This window comes from Rhinolophus ferrumequinum, chromosome 25 (genome assembly GCF_004115265.2).
Source record: "Rhinolophus ferrumequinum isolate MPI-CBG mRhiFer1 chromosome 25, mRhiFer1_v1.p, whole genome shotgun sequence".
In the NCBI taxonomy this organism is placed as follows: Eukaryota; Metazoa; Chordata; class Mammalia; order Chiroptera; family Rhinolophidae; genus Rhinolophus; species Rhinolophus ferrumequinum.
In genome coordinates, this window is record NC_046308.1 from 20711883 (window position 1) to 20736283 (window position 24401).

At 50.3% G+C, this 24401-nt stretch overlaps 1 protein-coding gene and 1 long non-coding RNA gene across 2 annotated transcripts in view; one reads left to right on the top strand and one right to left on the bottom strand.

Annotated features, from left to right (window-relative positions):
• DEPDC5 (DEP domain containing 5, GATOR1 subcomplex subunit) overlaps positions 1-4742 on the top strand; it is a 108992-nt gene extending 104250 nt beyond the window's left edge. The window contains exons 41-43 of the mRNA XM_033097641.1: positions 764-824; positions 3735-3817; positions 4010-4742. Of these exons, the coding sequence (XP_032953532.1) occupies positions 764-824; positions 3735-3817; positions 4010-4302 (437 nt within the window). The 3' untranslated portion in view covers positions 4303-4742. The remainder of the gene's footprint in view (positions 1-763; positions 825-3734; positions 3818-4009) is intronic.
• A 4217-nt stretch (positions 4743-8959) lies between these two features.
• Positions 8960-12368, bottom strand: LOC117017445 (uncharacterized). Its single transcript, XR_004422084.1, has 3 exons — positions 12125-12368; positions 11323-11397; positions 8960-9334 (listed from the first exon to the last, which is right to left on the bottom strand). It is a non-coding gene; the product is annotated as an uncharacterized LOC117017445 (long non-coding RNA).
• Between the last annotated feature and the right edge of the window lie 12033 nt (positions 12369-24401).

Sequence of the window (24401 nt, forward strand, 5' to 3'; positions counted from 1 at the left end):
TTTCAAATGTGGAAAGAGTGATGGCCACCGCAGGCACCCCTGGTCTTAGGGATGTCTTGTGCCATTGCTGCTTCAGCCCACGGCACCTCAGTCCTGAGCGCAATCCCAGCCCTTGCCAGTTGCTGTGTGACAGGCTGCCCAGACCTCTTGGTCCTCACATCAGCCCTGAAGAAGGAGCAAGGCTGGACCAAGGGCGTGGGCGATGGGGGAGGACAGTGGTCTGCCTTGCTCCCATCCCGAGCCGATCACTTGTCCCAAAATCATTTTTATGTTTATTTGCTTCAATTTCCCTACCCCTAAAATGGAGCTTCTTATATTGCCTTTCCTAGTAGGGAAATGGAAGATTGGTAATAAAAATAAAAAACCTTTTTTTTTTATTCCTTAGAAGCAGGTAACGTTCATTTAAAGCTTATCCTCTCTTTTCACTTTAATATCATGCTCCTTCCGCTTGTGGCATAGGAGGTCATTAGAATAAGTCATATGTTGAGTTCTGATAGCTCGCACTGGTTGCTGAGGACTCATATTCATCCCCTTTCTAGATCCTGATAGAGCTTGGGGGAAGGGATGCTGAGAACACACGGCTGTCATTTGTTTTAGGATGTTCCACCTTGGGATGGAGGCTGGTCTTTCTGAAAGTAAGTGGTGTGGAAAAGCAGAGCCTGGGCTCCAGGAGGAAGAGCTGTCAAGAGTCGTGAGAAGGCCAGACCCCGGGAGAATTACAAACCTTGGGGACAGAACTCAGCATTTATTCTTTTCCTTTCAGGCTTTGAACCGGAGACATACTGGGATCGAATGCACCTTTTCCAGGAAGCCATCGCACACAGGTTTGTCCCTTAGCAAGCGAGAATAGTGGGAAGGCATCCTTATTTGTCTTGAATAGCAAGTTACCAAAGCCAAACCCAGTTTGTTTCATTTCTGGGTAAACGGATGTAGTCCACCAATGACAAATTTGCTGCTTACCTCTGATAGGACCCTGGCTTTGGTTTCAAAGGTAAGCACTACCTCTTCCTGTGGCTGTTGCTTTTCAGAATGCATTGCTTTCTTCTTTTAGCTGAGAGGAGAGCAGAGAGCTCCCTCCTTAGCTTCCAACAAAACCGTAAGCCAAGGTATCCAGGTGATGACATGCGGTGAAAAATGATGATATTTGTCAAGAGCCCCTTGACACATTAAAAGGACAATCAGTGGTTTTAAAGCAATAGATAAGTCAGGGGTATTTACTGGCACCTAATATGTGTTCCAGGGAAAGCCTTTCCTAGGCCTAGCTGTCCACCCCTCAGGACACTCCAGCTGTGTCTCCAGACTCAGTGTCCGATTGCTGCTGCCTGTTAATCATGGTGTAAATGAAGCCTCCTGTTCCTGCATCACTAACCCTCCTGCTGCACCTTCTTCACTGTCATATCATCTCCTTATTCAAGTGTCTCCAGCTGTTACCACCCCCACTGTGCACACCGCCCCCCCACCCCCCAGCACACAGTCGCAGGCTGGAGTCCAAACTCTGCAGCATCTCCTCTCCCAAGTTGGCCCCAGCCTGCCTTAGATCTCAGCCTGCCCTTTTCTTCACAGGCCTAGCTCTGATGCTCAGGCAAGGCTGTGGAGTGAATGCCAGGGCATCTAACTTCCTCCTTGCAGAGGGAGGCATGCGATTTGGGGCAGAAGGTAGGGCGTGCAGTGGTCAGTGGGAAGGGCATTGATGTGGGAAGCGGACAGGCCTGGGTCAGCTCCGCCTCCACCAGCATCTGGCCGAGGAACCTTGAGCGAGTCCTGGATCTGCTTCGCCTTCGTCTTCTCACCCCTCAGGGGGTTGTTGGGAGGCTTCTCTGATGTTCCTGGCACCTAGTGAGCCCTCAGTAGACAGGAGTTCCTATGAGGAAGACCCCAGGCAACCAACAAGTTGATAAGCAGGGAACACTGCTCCCTCCATACTGTCCCCGGGCAGTCGCTGCTCCTTGCAGGCTGGATACCCCTCCGGACGTGGCCTTTGTTTATGCATTCCGCTTTGTTCTTCACAGCATCCTCCTCCAGCTCTCAGTCATGACTGCTTTCCACTATTGCCCTTTCCTCTTCAGCCTGCTTTTCCAGCCTTCCATTTCCTCATACGTCTCCTGCCCTGTCCTTGTGTATCACGGCTCAGGACTCTGCTGTGTGTCCCTTCACCTAAACCTGCTCCCCTTCCTCACCTGGACCCCTTCCCCTACCTTCCCTCCTAGACCCCCAACCCTTCTATACCTGTCAGTCTTGTTCTATCAGGGATCCCAGGTCCTTCCACTCTGACTCCCTCCTTCCCTTTGGCCCAGGACCCTCTGTCCATCCATCACACTAACTTGGGGGCCCCTGAAGGGCAAGGGCAAGGGCGTGCAGTTTTCTCATGTTTATATCCTTCCACAAGGCCTAGCAAAATGCCTTGAGCAAAAATGTTCACCATGTAGCTTTCTGCATAGAGTGGAACTCTAGGTGGCACGTGGCTCTGAAATGAGACAGCCCAGCTCCACCTCCATCTGGGCAGTTGGCATGAAATTAGTACAGACCCTTCTAGGAGCTGGAGCTCCTTTCCTCGTGGTCGTCTTGCATTGTGTGTTCCCCAGATGGACAGCGAGGGGGCCGAGAACCATGTGGTCAGATAGTCGTCTTTTTTAAATTAAAGGTCCTTCCTGGTGACCTAAGGAAGAGATAAGGCAAGAATCTGATCAGGCTAATCCACACTGAGCAAATACATGGCTTTGATTGAAAGTAGAGAGGAAGAAAGGCCGAACCCAAAGCTGTTCCTGCAAGTGATAGAATCAGCCTGTGGGTGATGGGGCTTGCAGTGTAGTTTAGCCTGTCCATTTCATTTGCATGCCTGACTTCACGTGTTCTCAGTCTGTAATCATCAAATGCCAGGATAAAGCGGACATCTTATACAGAGGCTACAGCATAGCACCTCCCTGAGGAACTCAGTCCAGGAAAAGAGACAGGCATTTTACCTCCTTTAATTCTGCCGACATCCCTGCCGTCATTCCATAAAGCCCTCAGACTCAGGGCAGGAGCCATATCTATTAACACGTTCTTTACAGCACTCATCAGATAGACCTGTAATAAATGTTCTCTGTGGAAATAGCAAAACCAGGAATAGAACAGGCCATAGACGAGAGGTGAACTAGAATAGCCATAGATGAAAAATGGCCCCTCCTGCCCGTTCCCAGAGCACAGTGAGGCAGAGAGCCCCGGAGTAGTGTTTCTCGGTTTTAAGAAAAGAATTTCAATTAAGACATTTCATTTCACTTCAAAGTCTTTATTGAGAACCTACTGTGTGCTTTGTGTGGGAGACATTGAGAAAAGGAAGAGAGGTGTGGCTAAAATAAATAAAGATAAGGACCATTTTCTGGAGGACCTGACAGTCTCAAGTATGTGGGTAGGCACAGTGGGGAGGTCTGACGGGACAGCTGGGGTACACAGGAGGGAGAAGGTAGCAGGGGAGAGATGAAGGCTGGATGAGAAAGAGTATGGCCAGTGAGAGGGCTTTCAGCCACCATGGAGATGAAAAGAGGCTGGGCGGGAAAAGATCTGGTGAGCCACTGAAAAAGTAGAGGTTGTGATGTGGTAAGGACAAAAATAAGCAGCCTGAATGTTCCATCTCGAAAGAGATCTTTCCAGATCCCTTTAGCCCAGGCTATCAGAGAGTTCTGTTAGTCACACACTTTCCCCTTGTCCCTTGAGCTAAGTCGGCCCTAATCAGTATCTTCCTGTCCTTCCCTTAGGTTTGGGTTTGTACAAGATAAATATTCTGCGTCTGCTTTTAACTTTCCAGCTGAGAACAAGCCTCAGTACATCCACGTTACAGGTGAGGCACTCGGGGAAGGCATGGGCACGTGGGCCCCTGTAGCAAGAGTGTGAGCCCTGGGAGGGGCCTGGCCATGAGCACGGGGGTTCTTTCCTCACACCAAGCCTATGGCGGCAGAACCACCCCAGCCGACCCCAGGCGCCCTCCTGGTGGCTGCGACACACATCCCGTGTCCCCCCCCCCCCCCGCCAGGAACAGTGTTCCTGCAGCTGCCCTACTCCAAGCGCAAGTTCTCCGGGCAGCAGCGGCGACGGCGGAACTCCACCAGCTCCACCAACCAGAACATGTTCTGCGAGGAGCGGGTCGGCTATAACTGGGCCTACAACACCATGCTGACCAAGACGTGGCGCTCCAGCGCCACAGGGGACGAGAAGTTTGCTGATCGGCTGCTGAAGGACTTCACAGATTTCTGTATCAACCGCGACAACCGACTCGTCACGTTCTGGACGAGCTGCCTGGAGAAGATGCATGCCAGCGCCCCGTGAGGCCCAAGGACGGGGAGGATTCCCGTCTTGCTGCGGATATTCAGCAGGAGTAGTCAGGCTCTGGGCAGCACGTGTCAGTTTGCCACCGTCGGCGAATGGGGGCCCCCTCTGCTGCTGCTTCCCCACAAGTGTTCTTCCACTCGAGGAGGAACATTTGGGAAGCAGCTAGCACTCAGAGCCCGTGGGAGGCCCAGAGAGCCCGTGGGAGGGCTTCAGTGCTGGGGGAGGGGGCAGGCAGCCCCAGTGAATGTCCTCGGAGAGGGGGGCGGCTCCTCTGAGCGTCATTTTCCTGCACCATCCGTGGGCTGTTCGGAGCAGAATCTGTGCTTCCTGCCCAGAAGTATGCACACGATGTAAGATAATTTTGTGAAATAATGTACCATAGGCTCACACCAACTGTATATACCTGTACATAGCGGAAGCAGGAATAAAGTGCCACGTGCAGCATCTCTGTCCCCAGCCTGGTTCCACAGCAGCAGTCCCACCCTCAGCTGACGGTCGTGCCCTGTTGCCAGGGCTGTTATGGTCAGTGAGGCAGCCACAGACGGTGAGGACGGCTTTAGGATTCACCGTCTTGGAGAGTCTGGCTCTGAATTTACTAAAAGGTGTCTGTTCACAGTCCCATGGGCCAAAGCAAGGAAAATTTCGGTCAGGCCTAGAGAGCAGGGGGTACAACCTACTAGGAAACTGCTGGCTTGTTCGCTGGTGCCTGCTGCTAAGTGTGGGAGCCCAGCTTTGGCACGCAGAACTCATGGCGTTCTGGAAAAAAAAAAAAAAAAAATCAAAGGAAAAACCTCTATTCTAACTGAGGTTTATGAGCCCACTCAGCATGATGCCTCAATCTTAGTGCCCCGCCCTAACCTGCTGGGGGGGTGGGGGATACTGTAGGCCAGAGGGGGACCTGACAGTTACTGCCACTTCTTCCCCCTCCCCCTGTTGACTTACCTCCTCAAGTGCTTGCACATCCATCCACGGCCCTCTGCTGCCACTCTCAGCCTTGCCCTCTTGCCTGGCTAGGAGGACCTCCTATCGGCTCTGCTTTCACGCCACGCCATCCTCCACTGTTTTTAAAAACCACTCTGACGGTGCCTGCCACTTACTTAGACCCTTTGTGACTTGAACTTCAAAAATCTTAGACGTGGCCCTGCACGGTTTGGTTCCAGGCTGTTTCTCCAACCACCTGGAGCATCACAGACTCTAGCGGCTTCGCTCCTTGCACCTGCTGTTCCATGTGCCTAGAACACTCCTCTCCACACCCATTGACTCCCGGTCATCATCCATCAGCTCTTAGATCCTGTCTCTTCTCCAGAGAAGTGCTATAGGACGCCCTGTGACATCTTCCCGCCGCCCCTGTGCTTCTCTGGCAACACTCGGCTCACTGGTGCTCTAGCATGGCAGGATTTTGCCTCTTATGTCCATCTCTTTACTCCTAAATGTGCTGCATAATAGTAGGTGCTGGAGAAATGGTTGTTGGCTGAAGGCAGGGATTGAATGAATGAACTCTGGGTCCCAGGGCTGGGCAGCTGGGTGTTGCATCTACATCTCTCCTCCTCCAGCCTAGTTCCCAAGTTACTTAGTGGAGTAAGTAACCTCCTGTATAAAATGCGGCTATTGATGCTGCATGTAGAGTTTTTTGAGAGGACAGCTCTGTTAATATACGTGAAAATGTACTGGTGGATTCCTGGCATGGAGCAGGTCCTTGATAAAAATCCATTATCTTTTCTGCCTTCCTTTCCCTCAGACAAACCTTTGCTCCTTTCTAAGCATCAATATCCTTCAATTATAAAATGGGAGGCTGTCTCCCAAGGTGGATGGACGATCAAAAGACAGATATATGTGAAAGGACTTGCTGACCAGGCAATAAACAAACGTGGGCTGCTCTCACATCCCCAGGCCAGGAGCCCTCTTTGTAGTCATCTGTGGTCCTCAGTATCCACTATAAGGCCAGCAATCACCCCTAACCTCTTTCCTCTTGCAAAGATGACCCAGGAGAAGAAGGCCCAGAGAGAGTGCTTTGGTGGAAGAAGAGGCGGCTGACAAGTTAAAATGCTGAGTCATTTCAGAGCCAGACCTGAAACACATGCCCTTGAGCCCCACTCCAACTGGCTGCTCCCCCTGCCTCGCTCCTTTCTCTGACCAGCACCTCCTTCCACCCACCTGTCCAAGCCAGAATCCAGAAGTCAAACTCAATCCTCCTCCTCCATCATCATCTAGTCCTTCCACCTCGCCTTCCTGCTTGTCCCTCAGGCCCACCCATCCCCCTCCATCCCTGGGCCAGAGGGCAGAACCCAGCCCTTGGGGGTGTGTAGTTTGATTATAGAGGGTGTGTCCGTGCTGACTACAAGCACACCCCCAGGGGTAGACATGTGAATAACCATTTCTTGGTAGAGAGAAAAAAGCACTACGCTTGGGCCCAAGAGGACCTGGGTGTAAATTCCAGCCCGCCGTTTAGCTGTGAGAACTAGAGATAGTTCTGACATTTGAGCCTGTTTCCTCACCTATTAAATAGAGATGACATGGCCTCACCTTTCTCCCCAACCCCCATAGACACACGCACCTGCACATACACACCTCTGAGTAGTGCTCTTCCTGTGCTTGTGACACTAATTATTTGCTGACCCGTTTCGGCTCACTATGCTAAGAAATTCTTCTAGCACACTCCAGTCGATGAGAGTTGAATGAGTGATTTGTTGAGATCAAGAAAGCATAGGGCCTGGCACATGAGAGCGACGCATGAATTGTAAGAAATACCTTGACGGGATCACCCGATCTCGCTCCCTAAATCAAATCGCGGAAGGGACTTATTCATGTTGAGAAATGAGCCCACTAAGGCCAAGGTGTGTTACATGCCGTGGGTCACCCCAGTGCAGGTGGAGATGAGGGCGGTCCAATAAGACAAGATTCTTAGAGCAGAGGGGTTCTCGGAGATATGGTCCAACCTCTTCATTTTCTCCCATATAAGGAAACAGTGACCTGTCCCCTGCTGTAGCTGGAAACAGCAGAAGGACTCAGGTCCTCTAGCTCCCAGCCCAGTGCCTTTCTAGGCTTTTGGTTACAGTCAGTAGCATGGTGGTTGAGAGGGCAGGCTCAGCAGACAGGTGGTTGGATTCAGACTCCAGCAGCGCCACTTGCCAGCATGTGAACCAACTAAGTTACTGCACCTCTCAGAGCCTTGGTTTTCCTATCTGTAAAATGAGACAATAATACCACCTCATGGGGCCATGAAAATCACAGGAGAGCCAAGCCAATTCCTGGAAGGTTGTGACCCCCTCCCTAAACGTTAGCTGTTAGGATGATGATGATGGCCCCGGATTCTGAGCCACAGGCGTTTAGAGAAGGGACTAACCACAGAGGGCCAGAGTGGACAGCGTAGTCTTTAAAGAGAAAGTAGCCTTGGGCCTTGTGGGCTATGTAGGAGTCAGAGCGGTCAAGAGGCAGAGCCCATTTTGCTGACTTGGGCTAAAGGGTCTGCTCTCTGGCTGCTGTGGTCGTTCTGCCTTATCTGGGCCCTAAGAACCTCTTCTCGAAGTTTTTTTTTCTGTTGGCAGAAGTGCCACGTTGCCAAGAGCAGGAAGAAGGACCTCCTGACCACGCTGCCCCGGCTTCCTTCCCTTGTGAACAGGGTTGTTCCCCGAGGCTGGGCAGCTTTGGAGACATTTCTCAGCCTCGTGATTGTGTTCGGGGGTACACACAGGCCCCGGTACACCTGGGGCAGCACCAGTTGGCCTGGCCGGACTTAGAAATGAATCTGGGATGAGGAACCACACACGGTACAGGATGCAGAAAAACATGACGGGAAAAGAAATGCGATAGATAGGGTAATATGTCCCTTTACCAAAGGCGCTAGAAAAAATTGTGGTTCTCCAGTGCTACTGTGCGGGAGAGCCCGCTTAAATCGCAGCTTCCAGAGCCTTCTCCTGAGATTCTGATTTAGGAGGCCTGGGACTCTGCATGTAAACAGACACTCCAAGTGATTCTGCTATCAGTGGTCCATGTGAGAAACCCTGGCCCAGGTTCCTTCTCTGGGCTTCTTCCTGCCTGCCTTACACGCAGTTCTAACCAGCCTGGAAATCTGATTCTCAGACCAAAGCAGATGAGAAGCCGCACACTACAGGCAGCATAGTAGAGGCAGAGAACTCTACAGCAAAGTGAAATGACAACTGACAGCTCGGTGGAGAGCTACGAGGATCGCCAAAGGCACAGGACCGCCAAAGGCTGAGCAGTTGGGCTAGAAACTGCCAAGTACTACATTGGATAGGCATAAGCCTGTATGAAGTGACCTATCAAAATAATTAAAATGGGAGCTTCAGGTATTAGAAGAAAGAAGTACAGTTGACCCTTGAATAATGTAGTAGGTGTTAGGGGAACCGGTCCCCCATGCTGTCAAAAACCTTGTAATTTAAGTCGACCCTCTGTGCACAAAGATTCCTAGCAATGGTCAAATCCATGGACGCGAAACCCAGAAAGGAAATGGAGGGCTGAACGTATATTGAAAAAAATCTGCGTATAAGTGGCCCCGTACAGTTCAAACGTGTGTTAAGGGTCAACTGTGCATGATACACAGCTGAGACAGCTGAGGCTTTGCTAACATGGTTAGAAACTGGTGGGAGAGAAAGCTGACTAGAAGCCAATTGACAGGCCTCCTCGGTTACCCAGAAATTTTCAGATACACGACATACCGGTTACTCCATATCTTGAGTGCTTCCTGTATACTGGGCATGTAGCATACTTTACGTGCCTTTTCATTGTGTAGACTTACCAACCACCATCATACCAGGTGAGAGGCAGGGTGGAGCCCCCGACCCCACAGCCGACAGTGGGGCTGAGAATAGACAGCACACCAGTTCCCACCCGGAGTGCTGTCTCCCTCACCTTCGTGATGCTGGGTCAGCGAGGCATCGCCTGCTGCTCTTTCCTGGGGCCCCAGCTGGGGGCGCTGTATTCCTGTCAGCGGATTGTGTTCCGTGTGTGGTGCCGCCCCTTTGGGGTGCAGATGTGGCGTAACGTGGCCGTGGCCTCACATACAGACCCTCTGGTGGGGAAGAGCCAGTGACTCCAAGAGGGGGCCCGTGGCCTTTCCTCTCCCCCAGGCTCCTCTCTGGAAGGCACTGTCTGCTCCTTCCCGTCTGGCCCCCAGCCCCGACCAGCCTGCATGCTTCAGGCAGCTCCTGGCCTTCACACTTGCCCTAAGTCTTTGTGGGAGCAAAACAGGCGCCAAGAACTCAGCCTTTAGAGTTGACCTCCCTCTGTTCCTCAGCACATAGTCCTTCCAAGAAGAAAATCTCGTCCCCATGGGGGCAATGACAGGTGGGGAGTCCCCGCGTGATCCCCAGCCAGCTCCTTTCTCTCTGAGCCCCAGTGTTTTCATCTGAACTCAACTGGCAAGGAGTCTGGGAGAAACCTTGGGGGGCCACAAGATTTCAGACTTGGCCTTCTCAACAGGAGAGTCCTGGTCGGTCTCTCAGGCCGCTCACGGCAGTTGTGACTGGAACTGAGTCTGGGAGCTTCAAGCTGTACCCCATTGCTTATCCAGGTTCAATTCCCGCCTCCCCTTTCATCCTTAAGTGTCTTTTAAGAGACAGGAAAATTTGTTTTTAAGCCCGCAGCATCCCGGGAGAGGAACTTGTCCTAGTGCCTTTGATATTCATCCAAGCCTAGTAGCCCCCATCCTTCCCACTGTCTGCGAGCATCTGGTTGGCATTAGCAGGTTCTGTCTTGAGAGAGAGACCCCTTTCAAGGCGACATAGTTACCTCCTCAAGCTGTGTGTCCTCAGAACCTGAGTGACACAGCTTGAGAGGGTGGGCAGGGCTCTGCCAGAGGCAAGCCCGTGGAACTTCTGTCCTCTCGCTGTTTCAAAACACCCCCCTCTCCTTTTCCAGGCCCCTGGGTACTCCTGGAGGAGAACCAGGAGTTGGCAGGGTTTCTCAGCCTGGGGGGATTTGGACCCCCATTTGAAGGACATTTGGCAATGTCTGGAGACACTTGTCACAACTGTGGGAGGTGCCACTGGCATCTAATGGGTGCTGTTAAACTCTGCAATACACCGGACAGCCTCTCAACAGAGCATTTGTCAGCCCCAAATGTCAGTAGTGTTGAGGTTGATACACCCTGAACTAAATTCTGATCAGGTAAGACGTTCCCTTTCCTCCTGTGACCTGCCACTCGCCCCTGACTGGAACTCTGCACTCTTTCTCGATGGCTGCCCAATCCCCAACCTCCTGGAGCAATAACTCTCGGTAGGTTCCAAGATCAGAGTGGCTAAGAGACCTGTTTAGAGCCCCCGAGTAAGTTATGGGCAGAAGCAGGATTCGAATGCTGGTTGTGTGTAGCACTCACACGCTATGGGGTGGCTGTTGTGTTTCTTTCCTTGTGTACATTGCGTGCCTTTCCAATTGCACATAAGCTCCTTGTGGACAGAGAGCACAGCTTGCTCATCCTTGTGTCCTGCCGTGTAAGTGCCCATCACACCCAGGTGCTAATTTAGAATGGGCTGCATTCATCCATTCAGCCTACATTTATGCAAAGCTGAACCACTGTGGGCGCTGCTCTCTTGCCGAAGGGAAACAGACATGCAGGGCAGCACCGTGCGTGCGCTCTCCTTGTGCGCAAGGCCTTGTGTGGGCTGTGTGTGAAGCACTGTAGAAACAGAGGGGGCTTACTGCTGCATGAGGGAGCTGGAGAAGCCTGGGGAAAGGGGCGTTTGGGCTAGGATTTGAAGGCTGTGGAAGTAAGAGTTCTGGCTGGTGAAGAGGAGGGGCTGGGGAAGGGGATTCTGGAGAGCTAAAGGGCTTTGGCACCAAACCAAACATGAGAAGGTGACGGCCTGAAAACGGAAGAAAACGGGGGAGAGAGATCTCCAAACCTACTCCACCCTGCCTGCACTTTCACCAACTGATTTCCAGAGGGAGGTGAATGTCGTGAAGTTGCAGAATGCAGAGGGACAAATGAGCGATTGTCTGGGAGCCCTGATCCAGCCTGAGCCTTCGGGTCACATCACCGGGAGGGGGGACCTTGCTCACCTGTCAGGCTTTGCTCATCCTGGCTGCAGATCTCGGTAGAACACGCCCGTTCCAGGGGGCTGGCTGGCATCTCTGCTGGGAATGATCCTCTTTCATCATCCCCTCTCTCTTCAGGGAGCCAGAAACCCTGCTCCCATTCACTCTCCATTGCCCCCATTGCCCCCCAATTGAGAACCCCTGGCCACTTCTTCTGTGTGTGATCCTGCCCAGGCTCCTGAAACGATGCTGAGCCTGGGGGGTTGGTGTGAGAATGGGGTGATAAGGGCTTTGAACTGTTTTGAGAACTGAACCCCTGCACGGTCAGGTGGAGTCTCTGCTGTTCTTGTCCGATTTCAGCACCAACTACCTGTGTGATCCTGTGCAAGTCTGTTTACCTCCCTGGACCTCACGTTTGGGGGTGGGGTCATGACAGTGTTTCTTCTGCCTCCTTCAAGGGCTCACAAGGAGGATCCGATGATGTCAGCTTTGCGCCGGTGTCTGGGTGGCACAAAGTACCCCATAACTCGAAGGCAGCCCTGTAAACACCCCCTTAATGGAGGCCACCCGAACTTCTGCTTTGAATGTACCTGGAGGTCCGCCAAGAACCTGGTACACTGCCAACTAGTCAGAAGCTTGGGAAGGGAGGGAAAGAGAGCAGAAGAAAGGAACCTTTATATTTCTATTCCTGTTATACTGAACCCCAAGCCAGTGTGCGCCCATTGCCCTGCTAGAGCCTGAGGACAGCTCCGAGGGAGGCAAGTGGGTGGTGGTGCCCCTGCTTCTCAGAGGAGAAACCGAGTTGCAGGGAAGTAGAGAGACTTACCCAGAGTAACTGAGCACTCACGTGGCAGAAGAAGGATTGAACTCAGGGATTCTCCACCCCAGGGCTCTTCCCTTGGAGAGAAGGAGTTGGGGCGTTGGAGAAAGAAGCCCATCGCGAGTGGCTTCCACAGTGGGGTAGCCACATCTGGGAAGGAGGGAGGGCAGGGCGTGGGGCTGGGGCTCCCTGCACCGTGATGAGGGCCATGTCCACAGGCCCTGCCGTGGCTGCTGACCACACTGGCTACCGTTGGTGGCCAGCACAGGAGCAGTCCCTGGGTGGTCTGACACACAGGATGTGTCTCACCTCAAAGCAGAAGTGAAACAGGGCACACTTCCCCTTGCAAGACAGGAGGCAAGTCTGACCATCCTCTCACCACTGTTTCCTGCAGGAACCAGGAAGACTGGCTGCCACTGCTGGGGTCTGACATTGGGGGATGACAGAGAGAAGCCGGCCTGGTCTGGGGACCCACCCCGTGTCCACTTCCCTCCAGACACGTCTTGGGATCTCATTGCACATGCTGCTTTGGGCAGCATCTGTGTGATTGGAAGATACAGTTTCTATCAGGTTTTACGATTCAGACGCGAAGGGAGATGGCCCTTTATAGTCCCCTGTCTCCCAGCAGAATCGCAGCCAGCCTGTCAGTGCAAGAGGGAGATCCATTTATGGTTTATTCGCTCATTCATTCTCCCACCAACAAATAATATTAAGAACCCTCTATGCACCCGGCATTATGTGGATACATGAGAAGGGCTGTGAACACAAAATGACACAGACCACTATTGTTCTGGTTGTGAAATGATACCTATGGTTGTGAAAAGTGCTTCCAAGGCCGAAAAGGTTGCTGTGAGGGGTTTCATGGGGCCCCCGACCTAGTCTAGGACTCAGGGAAGGTTTCCTGGGCATTTCCATGGAGACCTGATGGATGACAGGGCTTGCAAAGGGCAGAGATGGAGGGGCAGAGGAAGAGCTCCTGGCTCTGAAGACCCTGAGGCTCTGAGTTGGGGAAAAACTTGGCGGAACCAAGGGAGAAGGCAGAGACCGGTGTAGGGGAGAAGGAGGCAAAGGCCAGGTCACGCAGAGCCTTGCAGGCTACATAACGGGTCCCTCCTGTTTGACATGTCTTCAAGAGAAGGAGCGCCTGGAAGGCTGGGTGACCTTGGGCAAGACTTTCTCTTCTCTCAGCCTCAGTTTCCACGTCTTTTCGAAAGGAACATGTTCACTGTCCTTGCAGGGTTGTTGAAGAGCCCTCAGGTAAAACACTAGCACAGCAGCTGGCACAGTGCAGGCACCCGAGAAACGGAGCCATTAGTCTGATTGTTGTGACCGAGCCAGAGACCAGGAATCCGGGCTCCTGGCCCGGCTCTCCCTCCAGTGGCTGTTGCCGCAGTTCCTGCCTTCCCCCCAGGGCTGCTTCTAGGAGACATGGAGCCGGGTGCTGTCATCAGGGCTGAACACATTGGCCCCAGCTCCAACTTGCTCTCTGCGGAAGCATTTCTCTGCTGTCATCACTGCCCTGTGCCAGCCAAGTTAATGCAGCCCGGGAAAGGCTCCAGTCTACAGCTGTGGTCAGCACTAGAAGCTGATGCCCCCATCCCTCCTGCCAGCCCCCGCAGTGTCCCTGGCTCCAGCTAGATGACCTAGTCAGTCTTTGCAGACTCCTGATTCCTGCAATGGCAGCCATGTGCCATGCAGGTGAGGGGCAAAGTGGCACAGAGCTGGCAGCCCTGGGGTTGACCGGCAGCAGGAATGCACTATGCTGAAAGAGTAGAGCCACCCCTGACTCTTCTGATTTGGGGAAGAAATCCTCCTAAAGGAGAAAGAAGCTAACACTGACCGTGCACGTGCCTGGGGCTGTGCCAGGTGCTTTGCTTGCCACCTGGCTTACTCCTAACAACAACCCCTCATGGGGGTTGCCTTTACAGATAGGTAACTGAGAATCGAGGTTACCAAAGGTCACCCAGCTGACAAGCGGCAGAGTCTGGATTCTAGTCTGGGTTACCATCCCATTGTCCTGCCTGTGATCGTCAGTGGCAGGCCTTTGGGCCGTGTTTTTTTGTAGTTTTGCATTTCATCCAGTGACAGTTGATTGTAGGAGGCCTGGAAACGAGGTGGGTTAGCCTGAGAGTTGATTTCTTGATCGGGCAAGTGGCCGCAGGAGTGTCACAGAATGATCGATCTGGAGCCACCCCTGTTGACAGAAAGGAAACTGAGGCCTCAAGAAGGGAAGCAACTTACCTGAGGTTACAAGGTTGGTCAGCGGAGAGCTGGGCCAGGCTGGACTCTCTCCCGGCCTCCTTTGTTGGTCTTTCTCGCCCTCCCTTGCTGGCCTCTATGCCTCAGTTCAGTCTTCACACATTGAGGATCCCAGCCTGTGGCCCCTGGACCTCTTTTCTGCATCTCATTCCCCAGGTGACCCAGTCCCATGTTTCTTTTTTTTTTTTTTTAATTAAAGTTTATTGGGGTGACAGTTGTTAGTAAAGTTACATAGATTTCAGGTGTACAATTCTGTATTACATCATCTATAAATCCCATTGTGTGTTCACCGCCCAGAGTCAGTTCTCCTTCCATCACCATGTATTAGATCCCCTTTACCCTCATCTACCACCCACCCTGGTAACCCCCCTTGCCCTCTGGTAACCACCAAGCTATCGTCTGTGTCAATGAGTTTTTGTTTCTCATTTGTTTGTCTTGTTCTTTTGTTGTTTTTGGTTTATATACCACACATCAGTGAAATCATATGGTTCTCTGGTTTTTCTGTCTGACTTATTTCACTTAGTACAGTCCTATGATTCTAATTACTGTCTACATGTTTGTGAGTCTCAACCTGATATCTCCAGCCCTGACCCCACCTCTGAACTCCAACTTGTTTGTCCAGCTGCCTTCTTGGCTTCTCCTTAGATTTAAATCTAAGAGGTTAGGGACAGGGTGGAAAAGGGGAGGGCATTAAGAAGCACAGATTGGTAATTAAAAAATACTAGTGGGGATGTAAAATAAAGCATGGGGAATATAGTCAATTCTATGGTAATAACTATGTATAGTACCCGGTGGGTTCTAGACTAGTCAGGGGGATCACTTCTTCAAATATATAAATGTCTAACCAATGGCTGCACACCTAAAATTATACAAAATAATATTGAATGTAGCTGTAACTGAAAATGTAAAAAAGGAGGGGGGAAGTGAAGGGGAATAAGAGATCTGAATTTCCAGGTATAAAACAAATACGTCACGGAACGTAATGTACAGCATGGGGAATATAGTCTATAATATTGTGATAGCACAGTATGATGTCACATAGACTTATCACGGTGATCCGTTCTTTAGGTATATAAAAGTTGAATAACTATGGTGTACACTGGAAACTAGTATTAAACGTTAGCTATATTTTAATAAAAATCCTTTAAAAATAAAATTTAAATTAACAACAAAAAAAAGAACAACCTGTCTAAAACACTTTTTTTTTTAATTTTTATTTTTTATTTAATTTTAATTTTTTATTTTTTAATTTATTGGGGTGACAATTGTTAGTAAAATTACATAGATTTCAGGTGTGCAACTCTGTATCACATCATCCATAAATCACACTGTGTGTTCACCACCCAGAGTCAGCTCCCCTTCCATCACCATACATTTGATCCCCCTCACCCTCATCCCCCACCCCCCAACCCCTTTACCCTCTGGTAACCGCCAAATTACGTTCCCCAGATTAATTTTCAAAACCGTGGCCATCCTGTGGTCACCGACTGCCCTCCAATCCCCTCACCCTCCCCCCCACCCCCCACCCCTGCCGCCCATCTAAAACACAACTCTTGATTTAGCTGTGTCTTCCCGGCTCCTACCCAAACCTTCTTCTCCCACAGTCTTCTCCATTTTAGTCACTGTGCCTTCATCTACCTAGTTCATCAGGCTGAAAGTCTTGGAGTTATCCTATATTTCCTTCCCTCAACCTTCACGTCTAATCCATTAGCAAAAATATCTTGCAACCTGACGCTTCTCCCATCTCCGCTGTCATCTGATGCAGCAGCAGCCTCACTGGTTCTCTTTTGCTTTCAAGAATTTGTTCTCCTCACAGCAACCAACACGCTCTCTTTTCAATATAGAACATGTCACATCTTTCCCCTGCTTGAAAATCTGTCAGTTATTTCCCCTCAGTTTAGGATGAAACCCCAGCTCCTTGCCAGGGCCCACAAGGGCTTCTGGAAGTCTCCGTCTCCATTCTCATCTCCTCCTGCTCATTCAGAATGATGCGTTGTCTTCTCTTTCTGTTCTATAAACACCCCCAAGGTTGCCCCGGCCTCCGGGCCTTTGCACGACTCTTCCCTCTTCTTGGAACCCTCTTCCCAAATCATGGCTCAGTTACTTCCTCATTGCTGGTGTCACTTGTTGCTTTCCCTGACCACCCCATCTAGAGAAGCAACACCCCTCTGCCCCTCATTGCCCATCACACTGCCCTGTCAGCTCTCCCCTGTTCCCCTGAAACCATCGGCATTATTTGCCCACTTGTGCACTGTCTTTTCTTCTCACTGGAAGGTAAGTTCCGGGACTGTTTTTTGTCCCTGCCATGTCCTCAATACTTACAACGATGTGCCTAACATGGGAGGTGCTCAACAAGTGCCTGCTGACAGAACCACCACACGGACCAAGGGCCTGAGTTACCAGTCAGGTTTATTCTAGGTTGCTGTCCCCAGACTCTCTTTTGTAGGACAGCATTTACGTGTCCTATGGCTTCTTTAAGACAGTAATTTCTTTAAGCCTCTCACTTACCTGCCAGCTCTCCCACCTACAAGTTGTGTGACCTTAGACAAGTTACCTAATTATTCTGCGCCTCAGTTTTGTCAGCTGTAAAATGGGGATAACAACAATGTCCGCCTCAGAGAGTGAATGTGAGGATTAAATGAATGAATGAATGCATCAAGAGTGCTTACACAGTGAGTGGGACGTACCATTCAATAATGTGAGCTCTATTAGTATTTTCATCACGGTTATCACCACCGCCATCATCACCACCCGTTTTTTGGGTTTTTTATTATTGAGATATACTTGACAGCTAACATCGTATTAGTTTCAGGTGTACAACCCAATGATTCGATATTTGTATGTATTGTGAAATGGTGGATGTTAACTAGACCACAATAAGTCTAGTTATATCCGTCAAAAGTCTGACTCCAGGAAGAGGCAACTGTTGTTTTCTCTCTGCCTTCAAGTAATCCTAGTGATATCTGCTCAGTACCCCTTAGCGGCTTCCTACTTCACCTGAAAAAAAAGACCAGACCCCTTTGAGTAGCCTGCAGGCGCGCACCTACTTCTCCAGCCACATCCTTCATGTCTTTCCCTGTTGCCTGACCCCCTGCAGTCACACCGGCCTTACTTCTGCTCTTCACGTGCTCATCCCACACCAGGCACTTTGCCTGGAATTGGCTTTCCCTGTGTCTTCACCTGTTCATTGTCTGTTCGTCGTCCTGATCTCGGCTTGGTTATTACTGTCTCAGCCATCCATGACCACTGACCGAGGGGACTTCCCTTATTCCACGCTCTTAGGACATGTGCCTCGGTTGTAGCCCTTAGCACGGTCGTCAGTTGCACTTAGTCCTTCTATTTGGATTACTGTCTGATTTTTCTCATCGAGTCTAAGCTCCATGAGAACAGAGACCAACTCATTCTTTGCTCACCTTTGCACTCCCAATGCCAGCAGAGTGTGTGCACATAGGAAGTATTCAATAAACATGAAGTGAATGAGGGAATGAATGAATGGTGAGAACCCCTTTGAATTGGAGGGTAGCCCTTCAGATCAAGCACAGAACTACCCCAAGAGAAAATCTGCCATCTTTGAGCAAACAGCCTCCAGCCCTGGAGCCAGAACAGCCCTCCTGGCTTCCGGTAGGTGGCCTAGCAATGTGGCCGCTGCTTTCGTAGGGTGCCCACAGCCACGTGAGTAGGAGACGCTTTTGCTCATCTAAGCCGAGATAGAAACTGGATATGAAGCTGGGACACGATGGAGAAGTCTGTCTCACTTCCTGACCTTTACTGTCTCTTGGTCAGACACTTTCAGTCTTTCCTTCCCTCTCAAAACAAAACTCCGGTGTCCCGATGGCGGAGTGCTCTGTTCTGGTTATTCTAGCTGATGGTGCTTCCTTTAATTGGTTGGAGCAGAGGTCCTTGCAGGCTGCAGGCCTGGGCTAGTGCCCCACAGTCCTCACCGGGACATGGCAAAACGAGAGAAATCGGGACAATCCAGGGAGTATTCATAAAGCTCAATTAATTCTCAGATTGTCTGCCCTACTTTTTGTGTGTCAGGATGCCCTTTCTTTTATGAAATGAGGCTGATGGGAGGTGGTGATAGGGGTGTTTTGTTTTGTTTTGTTTTAATGTCCTTGCTTGTCATACCACGTACTTATTTTCTTTTGAAATGTACTGGTCTGGGGACAGCAGCTGAGCCAGAATGAGAACCCGGGTTTTCTGGCTCCAGGTTGATATTCTCTCTGCTCTGTGGCCCTCCCTGGAGGGAATAACATGGAGGGTAGACACGAGAGCTGGTTGTAAACTATTGATGGGCTGCCATGTGGAAGAGGGGACACGCTTGTTCTGGTTGCACCCAGGGGACAGCACTGGGGTCACTGGGTAGCAGTGGCAGATAGGCACATTTCAATTGGTTTAGAATAAAGTTTCTGACAGGCAGGTATTCAGTAACAGACTGGCCGCCCCACCCCCACAGCGTTCAGGCAGAGGAGGCGGGTGGTTACATTCAGGCCTGGTGGAGACACGATGGGGCCTGGGCGACCAATGCAGGATTTTGGTCTTAGAGTCAACCTGGTTTCAGCACCAGGTTCACCATTTGCCATCTGTATGACCTTGGCCAAATCAGGTTCCTCTTAGTTAAAATGGGGGTCATCGTGCCTCCGTCATTCTCCTGTGAGGATTAAAGGAGTGTGTGTACCATGCCCGGCCCACACATAGCCCTTCCGTGAGCTGTGAATCCTGTCCTCAGGGAGCTGCCTTAGAGTCTGGTGGAGAGTGAGAAACTCAGAGAAAGGATACCAGGCAGCAATTTATGATCAAGGAGCAGCGAGAGTGGCCCAGATTATGTCTGGGACATTTCTGAGGATGGAAGATAAGGCATGGGCTGATCAGGGAAGAACTCCTGGAGGAGGTGACACGTAAAGTGAAACTTGAGACACTGCTAGGCTTGGGATAAGTAGAGACGAAGGAGTGGGGAGCTTCCCAGGGAAAGAGCGTGCAGTGGTCTCTGGCACGTAGTACAGGTGACCCTTGAGCAACACAGTTTGAACTGTATGGGTCCACTTATACACGGAGTTTTTGTTGTTGTTAATGACCGCAGTTCATTTGAGCTGCGTAGTTCAAACCCGCATTGTTAAAGAGTCAACTCAACTCCTTGGGAATCCGTGTATGTGGAGGGCTGACCGTAGTTATACAAGGATTTTTGACTGCACAGGAGGTCAGCAACCCTAATGCCCACTGTGTTCAAGGGTCAACAGTAGTAAGTGGTAACTGGAAGTAGCTAATATTATTATCTAAGTGTTAAGGGCATGGTCATCCCTCTTTCCTTGGGCTCCCACAGCTCTGTGGGCACATTCCTGGCACATGAGATGCTTGGTGCATGTTGAATGAACAGAGGGAAGACAGGTTAACCACAGAATAGAGGGAGATAGGACTAGATCTAAGTAAGCTGGGGAAAATGAGAGCATCCATCCATATATTCATATGTCCATCCATATACACATCTGTCTATCACCCAACAACACCTACACATGGTCCATATATACACATATCCATCCATACATCCATACATCTACTGGTCCATTCTACACTTATTCAGCCATCTATACTCCATCCATCCATCCATCTGTCCATCCGTCTGTCCATCCATCCATCCATCCATCCATCCATCCATCCATCCACCCATGCATGCATTCATCCATATGTTTTGGGCAGAGAACAAGACCAAGTTACGGCCCTTACAAAACTTACATCACGTAGAGCAGGGCTTACAGATATGAATCGAATCATTACATGAATAAGTGTAAAATTGTAACTGTGGTAAGTGCTACATATAAAGGGGTACATGGGGCCAGGAGAGCCTGAAACAGAGATCTGATCTCTTCAGGGAGGTCAGGAAAGGCTCCCAAGGCAGCGACCATTGAACTGAAAGCTAAAGGGTAAATGGGAGTAGCTAGAGTAACGGGGGAGGGGGATGGAGAATGTTCCAGGCAGAGAGGGCAGAGCACATGCAAAGGCAAGATGAAGTGTGGGCATCAGCATGACAAGGCAGGGCCTCCTGGGCGTGTTAAGAATTTTGATTTTTATCCTTAGAGGTTCTAAGCAAGCATCAGGTGACATGATCAGATTTGTATTTTTAAAAGATTGTCTGGCTGTGGTTATAGAAAATGGAAGCGGGGGATGGGATGAGCACGTGTAAAACCAGGAAGCCTGTGAGAAGCCAGTGTGATTGTCCAGGAGATCCATGATGGAACCTCTGACTGGGGAAGTGGTGCGGTGGGGGTGGGGGAGGAGTGGATGACCTGAGGGGGCCATTTAGGAGATAAAACGGACATAACTGGGCAATGGGTTTGGTGGGAAGGGTGAGGGCGAGGAAGTTGTCTAGGATGACACCTAGGTTTCTGGGTAGAACTGTTGCCAGGACAGAGTGAAGGAAGGGGTGGGACACACTTTCCCTTGCAGTTGTTATGATGCCCATGTTTGCAAAATAAGGGGTGTTGGGAAAATGGGAATGCACAGCTCCCTGATCGCCTGCCAGAGGGTGAGAAGACTGGTTGAAGGAACTTGCACATTGGACCTGGACCTGGAAGCTGGGGCTTCTAGTCTTGGCTCTGCATCCTCATTGCTGTGTGACCTTGAGGGGCCAGCTTCACCCCTCGGGGCCTCAGTTCTAAAATTGACAGCCCTGCTGGTCTGACTTTTTTTTTTTTTAAAGATTTTATTGGGGAAGGGGAACAGGACTTTATTGGGAAGCAGTGCGTACTTCCAGGCCTTTTTTCCAAGTCAAGTTGTTGTCCTTTCAATCTTAGTTGTGGAGGGTGCCGTTCAGCTTCAAGTTGTTGTCCTTTCAGTCTTAGTTGTGGAGGGCGCAGCTCAGCTCCAGGTCCAGTTGCCGTTTTCTAGTTGCAGGGGGCACAGCCCACCATCCCTTGCGGGAGTCAAACCAGCAACCTTGTGGTTGAGAGCCGACTGGCCCATGTGGGAATCGAACCGGCAGCCTTTGGAGTGAGGAGCATGGAGCTCTAACCGCCTGAGCCACCGGGCCGGCCCTGGTCTGACATTTTAAGGGCACAAAGAAACCTGTCCTTTTTGTGTTCATTGGCATTATTTACAGGGCTCCTCTTAGAAAGGTATTCGTTGTACATCCATTTTATCCAGAGCCTGAAGGTTAAAACAGCATTAAGTCTAGAATGTGAGATCTGAAAGGAATCCCAGAGCCCATTGGTTCCATTTTCTAATTTTACAGAAAGGGGCAGTACCTGTGTCTGACCCTGATCTCTATCCTCCAGCACTACCCTGCGCGTAGGAGAAGAGGTGGAGCAGTTTGTGCAAAGCCACAAAGCTATAGGGCGAAGAGGACTATTTAGGGGATGAGCCCCAAGGTCCTTTTCTTACTTTGAGGGTTGGGATTTTTTCTGCAGCCTACGGCTATTTCTTAGGACAGATGGGGCTGGATAGAGCTAAGGGGATGGCCAAAGATCATAGACACAGGTGACACTGAGCACCTGGGGAGGAACAATGATTAAGGGGACATCTGAAGCTGGGTCCTTTCTGACTCTTTGAAGATGCCTGTTATACACTCCTGCTGTGACTCCTAAATGTCCTCCCTGGGATGCAAGATGCTCTTTGAAAGAAAAAATTGCAGAAAACCCAGCCTACCCCTTGCAGACAACGAAAACCTGGGTTGGAACCTCGGGGCTGAGGTTTCCATGGTGGCTCCACTTTGCCACCCTTCCCATTGGCCAGGCATCTTGCTTCGGCTTTAGCAACAGAGGCTCAGATACCCATCTCCTTCCTGATTGGCCAGGCTGTGCTACAGTACCATGGCAACAGGGGCAGAGGGACCAGTCTCTGCAGAAAACTTGAGTCACCATCTACCTGGGGTGAATCTGAGAGCCAGATGCAAAGGGAGTAGGTAGCCCCCACCTCTGCTCACAGTCAGGTGGGGAACCTTCCTCCTTGGTTGCTCAGGGGTTTGGGAGGCTAGTGTGCTTCTCCTCCTCATCTTGTCCATCCTATATCTTGCAGCATCTTCCCAGCCCTTCTCGTGCCCCAGGTTTCCTGTCTGCAGAAGAAACACCAAATCTCTGGCAATGCCAGAGGTTAACTTATTTGTCCAAAGTCACGCAAGTTGCAAGCCAGCATTTGAACCCATATTATATTGCCTGACTTAAGGGCTTTCAAGGGTTTTTCCTAGAGAATCCAGTAGTCCTTAAAAAAAAAAAAAGACTATTTTTAGAGCAGTTTTAGGTTCACAGTAAAATTCAGCAGAAGGTAGAGATTTCTAACTGATCGTTTTCAGTTTTTTTTCCTTGGTAATATGTGTTCCTTAATATATATATATATAAATATATATTAAATTTATTGGGGTGACAATTGTTAGTAAAATTACATAGATTTCAGGTGTACAATTCTGTATTACATCATCTATAAATCCCATTGTGTGTTCACCACCCAGAGTCAGTTCTCCTTCCATCACCATATATTTGATCCTGTTTTCAGTTTAATAGCAATCTCCCTTTTATTTATCAGACAGCTAATGCTTTCCAAAGTACTATCCCATTTGAATTGTTATCTGATCCAACAACCCTATGAGTTTAGTAAATCAGGGATGAATGACCCATTTTATAGATGAGGACACTAAAGCCCAGAGAAGGCAAGTGATATATTCCATGTCACACAGCATATTGGTGCCAGAGCTGGATCACCAACCCCAGCCTCCTGAATTCTAACTACAAACCGTTGACTTACCCATACCAGGGGGCCTCTAGGAGGGTTGGAGGGGTGCTCTGAGGGATCCTCTCATCTGTTTAGAGAGCAATGCCAAGTAAAATCAGGCATTCCAATGTGGACCAAGCGTTTCACACCATAACCCTAGTCCCTGCCAGGCAACTCCTAGGTGTGGTTCCAGTCCCCAGGAAGGATCTGTGCTTCCCTGCAAACCTTGCTCTCCACCACCCTCCCCATACACCGACAGACCAAGAAATACTCATCAGCTTAACTACAATCAATTTAGCTACGTGCTTGGAGCTGGGCTGAGCATGGAGGGTCTCACTGAGTTCTTGTCACAAACTTAGGTGTTAGGTGTTCATTGTCTACCGTTTATAGATGCAGGAACTGGTGCTAAGGATATTTAGGCCGCAGTCCAAGGTCGCATAGGTAGGTAGCCGTGCAGCCTGAATTCCAACACGAGACTGCCTGACTTGAAAGCAGTCTGCCTTGAACAGCGGTGATGTTCTGCTCTCTGCTCCCACAGAATACAGAATGTCACTTGAAGAGGCATCTGAGAGCAGATTCTTTTGCTCTTGGGTTAACATTTTTTCCTCAGTTGAGGCTGTGGCTAGATCTATTTTTTGGCACTGGAAAGAAAGCAGGCTAAGAGGATCTGCTGTGTGATAGGGATTTAGAAATCCTTGGCCTTGAGGAGTGACTCAATGTCCCCAACGCTGTCTCCCATTGCCTAGTTTCTCAGTTTTGCGGTCCTTCGGGAAGGTGTGGCTGGGCTGCTGGCAATCAGCAGGAGGCACGGAGGAGAGAAAACCCAGTGACTTCCTTGCTTTGAACCTGAGCCCCTGCTCAAAATGAACATTTTGGCACTTTCCTTTCCTTCCTGCTCAACTCGGGCTCTCAGCAGCCCTTGCCCCTGAGAAACAGCCCAGCCACCTGGCTGGGCCACTGGTTTTGGAGGATGTGGCAAGGTGGGAGCTCACGCCTGCCTCACTGCTCCCCTAAGTGCCACACCAGCAAGGGGCAGGCACACAGTTTCATCACCAACATTTCACAGCATCTTCCCTGTACCAGACACCACATAGGCTCTAGGGAGAAGGCCGGGAAGAAACTATTCTAATGACCCCTGCCCTCATGGAACCTGCTGCCTAATGGAGGAAATGGACACTAAGTCCGCAAGTGAATAAATCATGATTTCAGAGAGCAATAAGTGGTCTGGACAGAATGAAACAGGATAATGGGATAGAGAGTGGCTGGCGGCGCGGGCTGTGGGCTGTGCTGTTTTAGCCCGGATGGTCAGGAAAGGACTCTCTGAGGA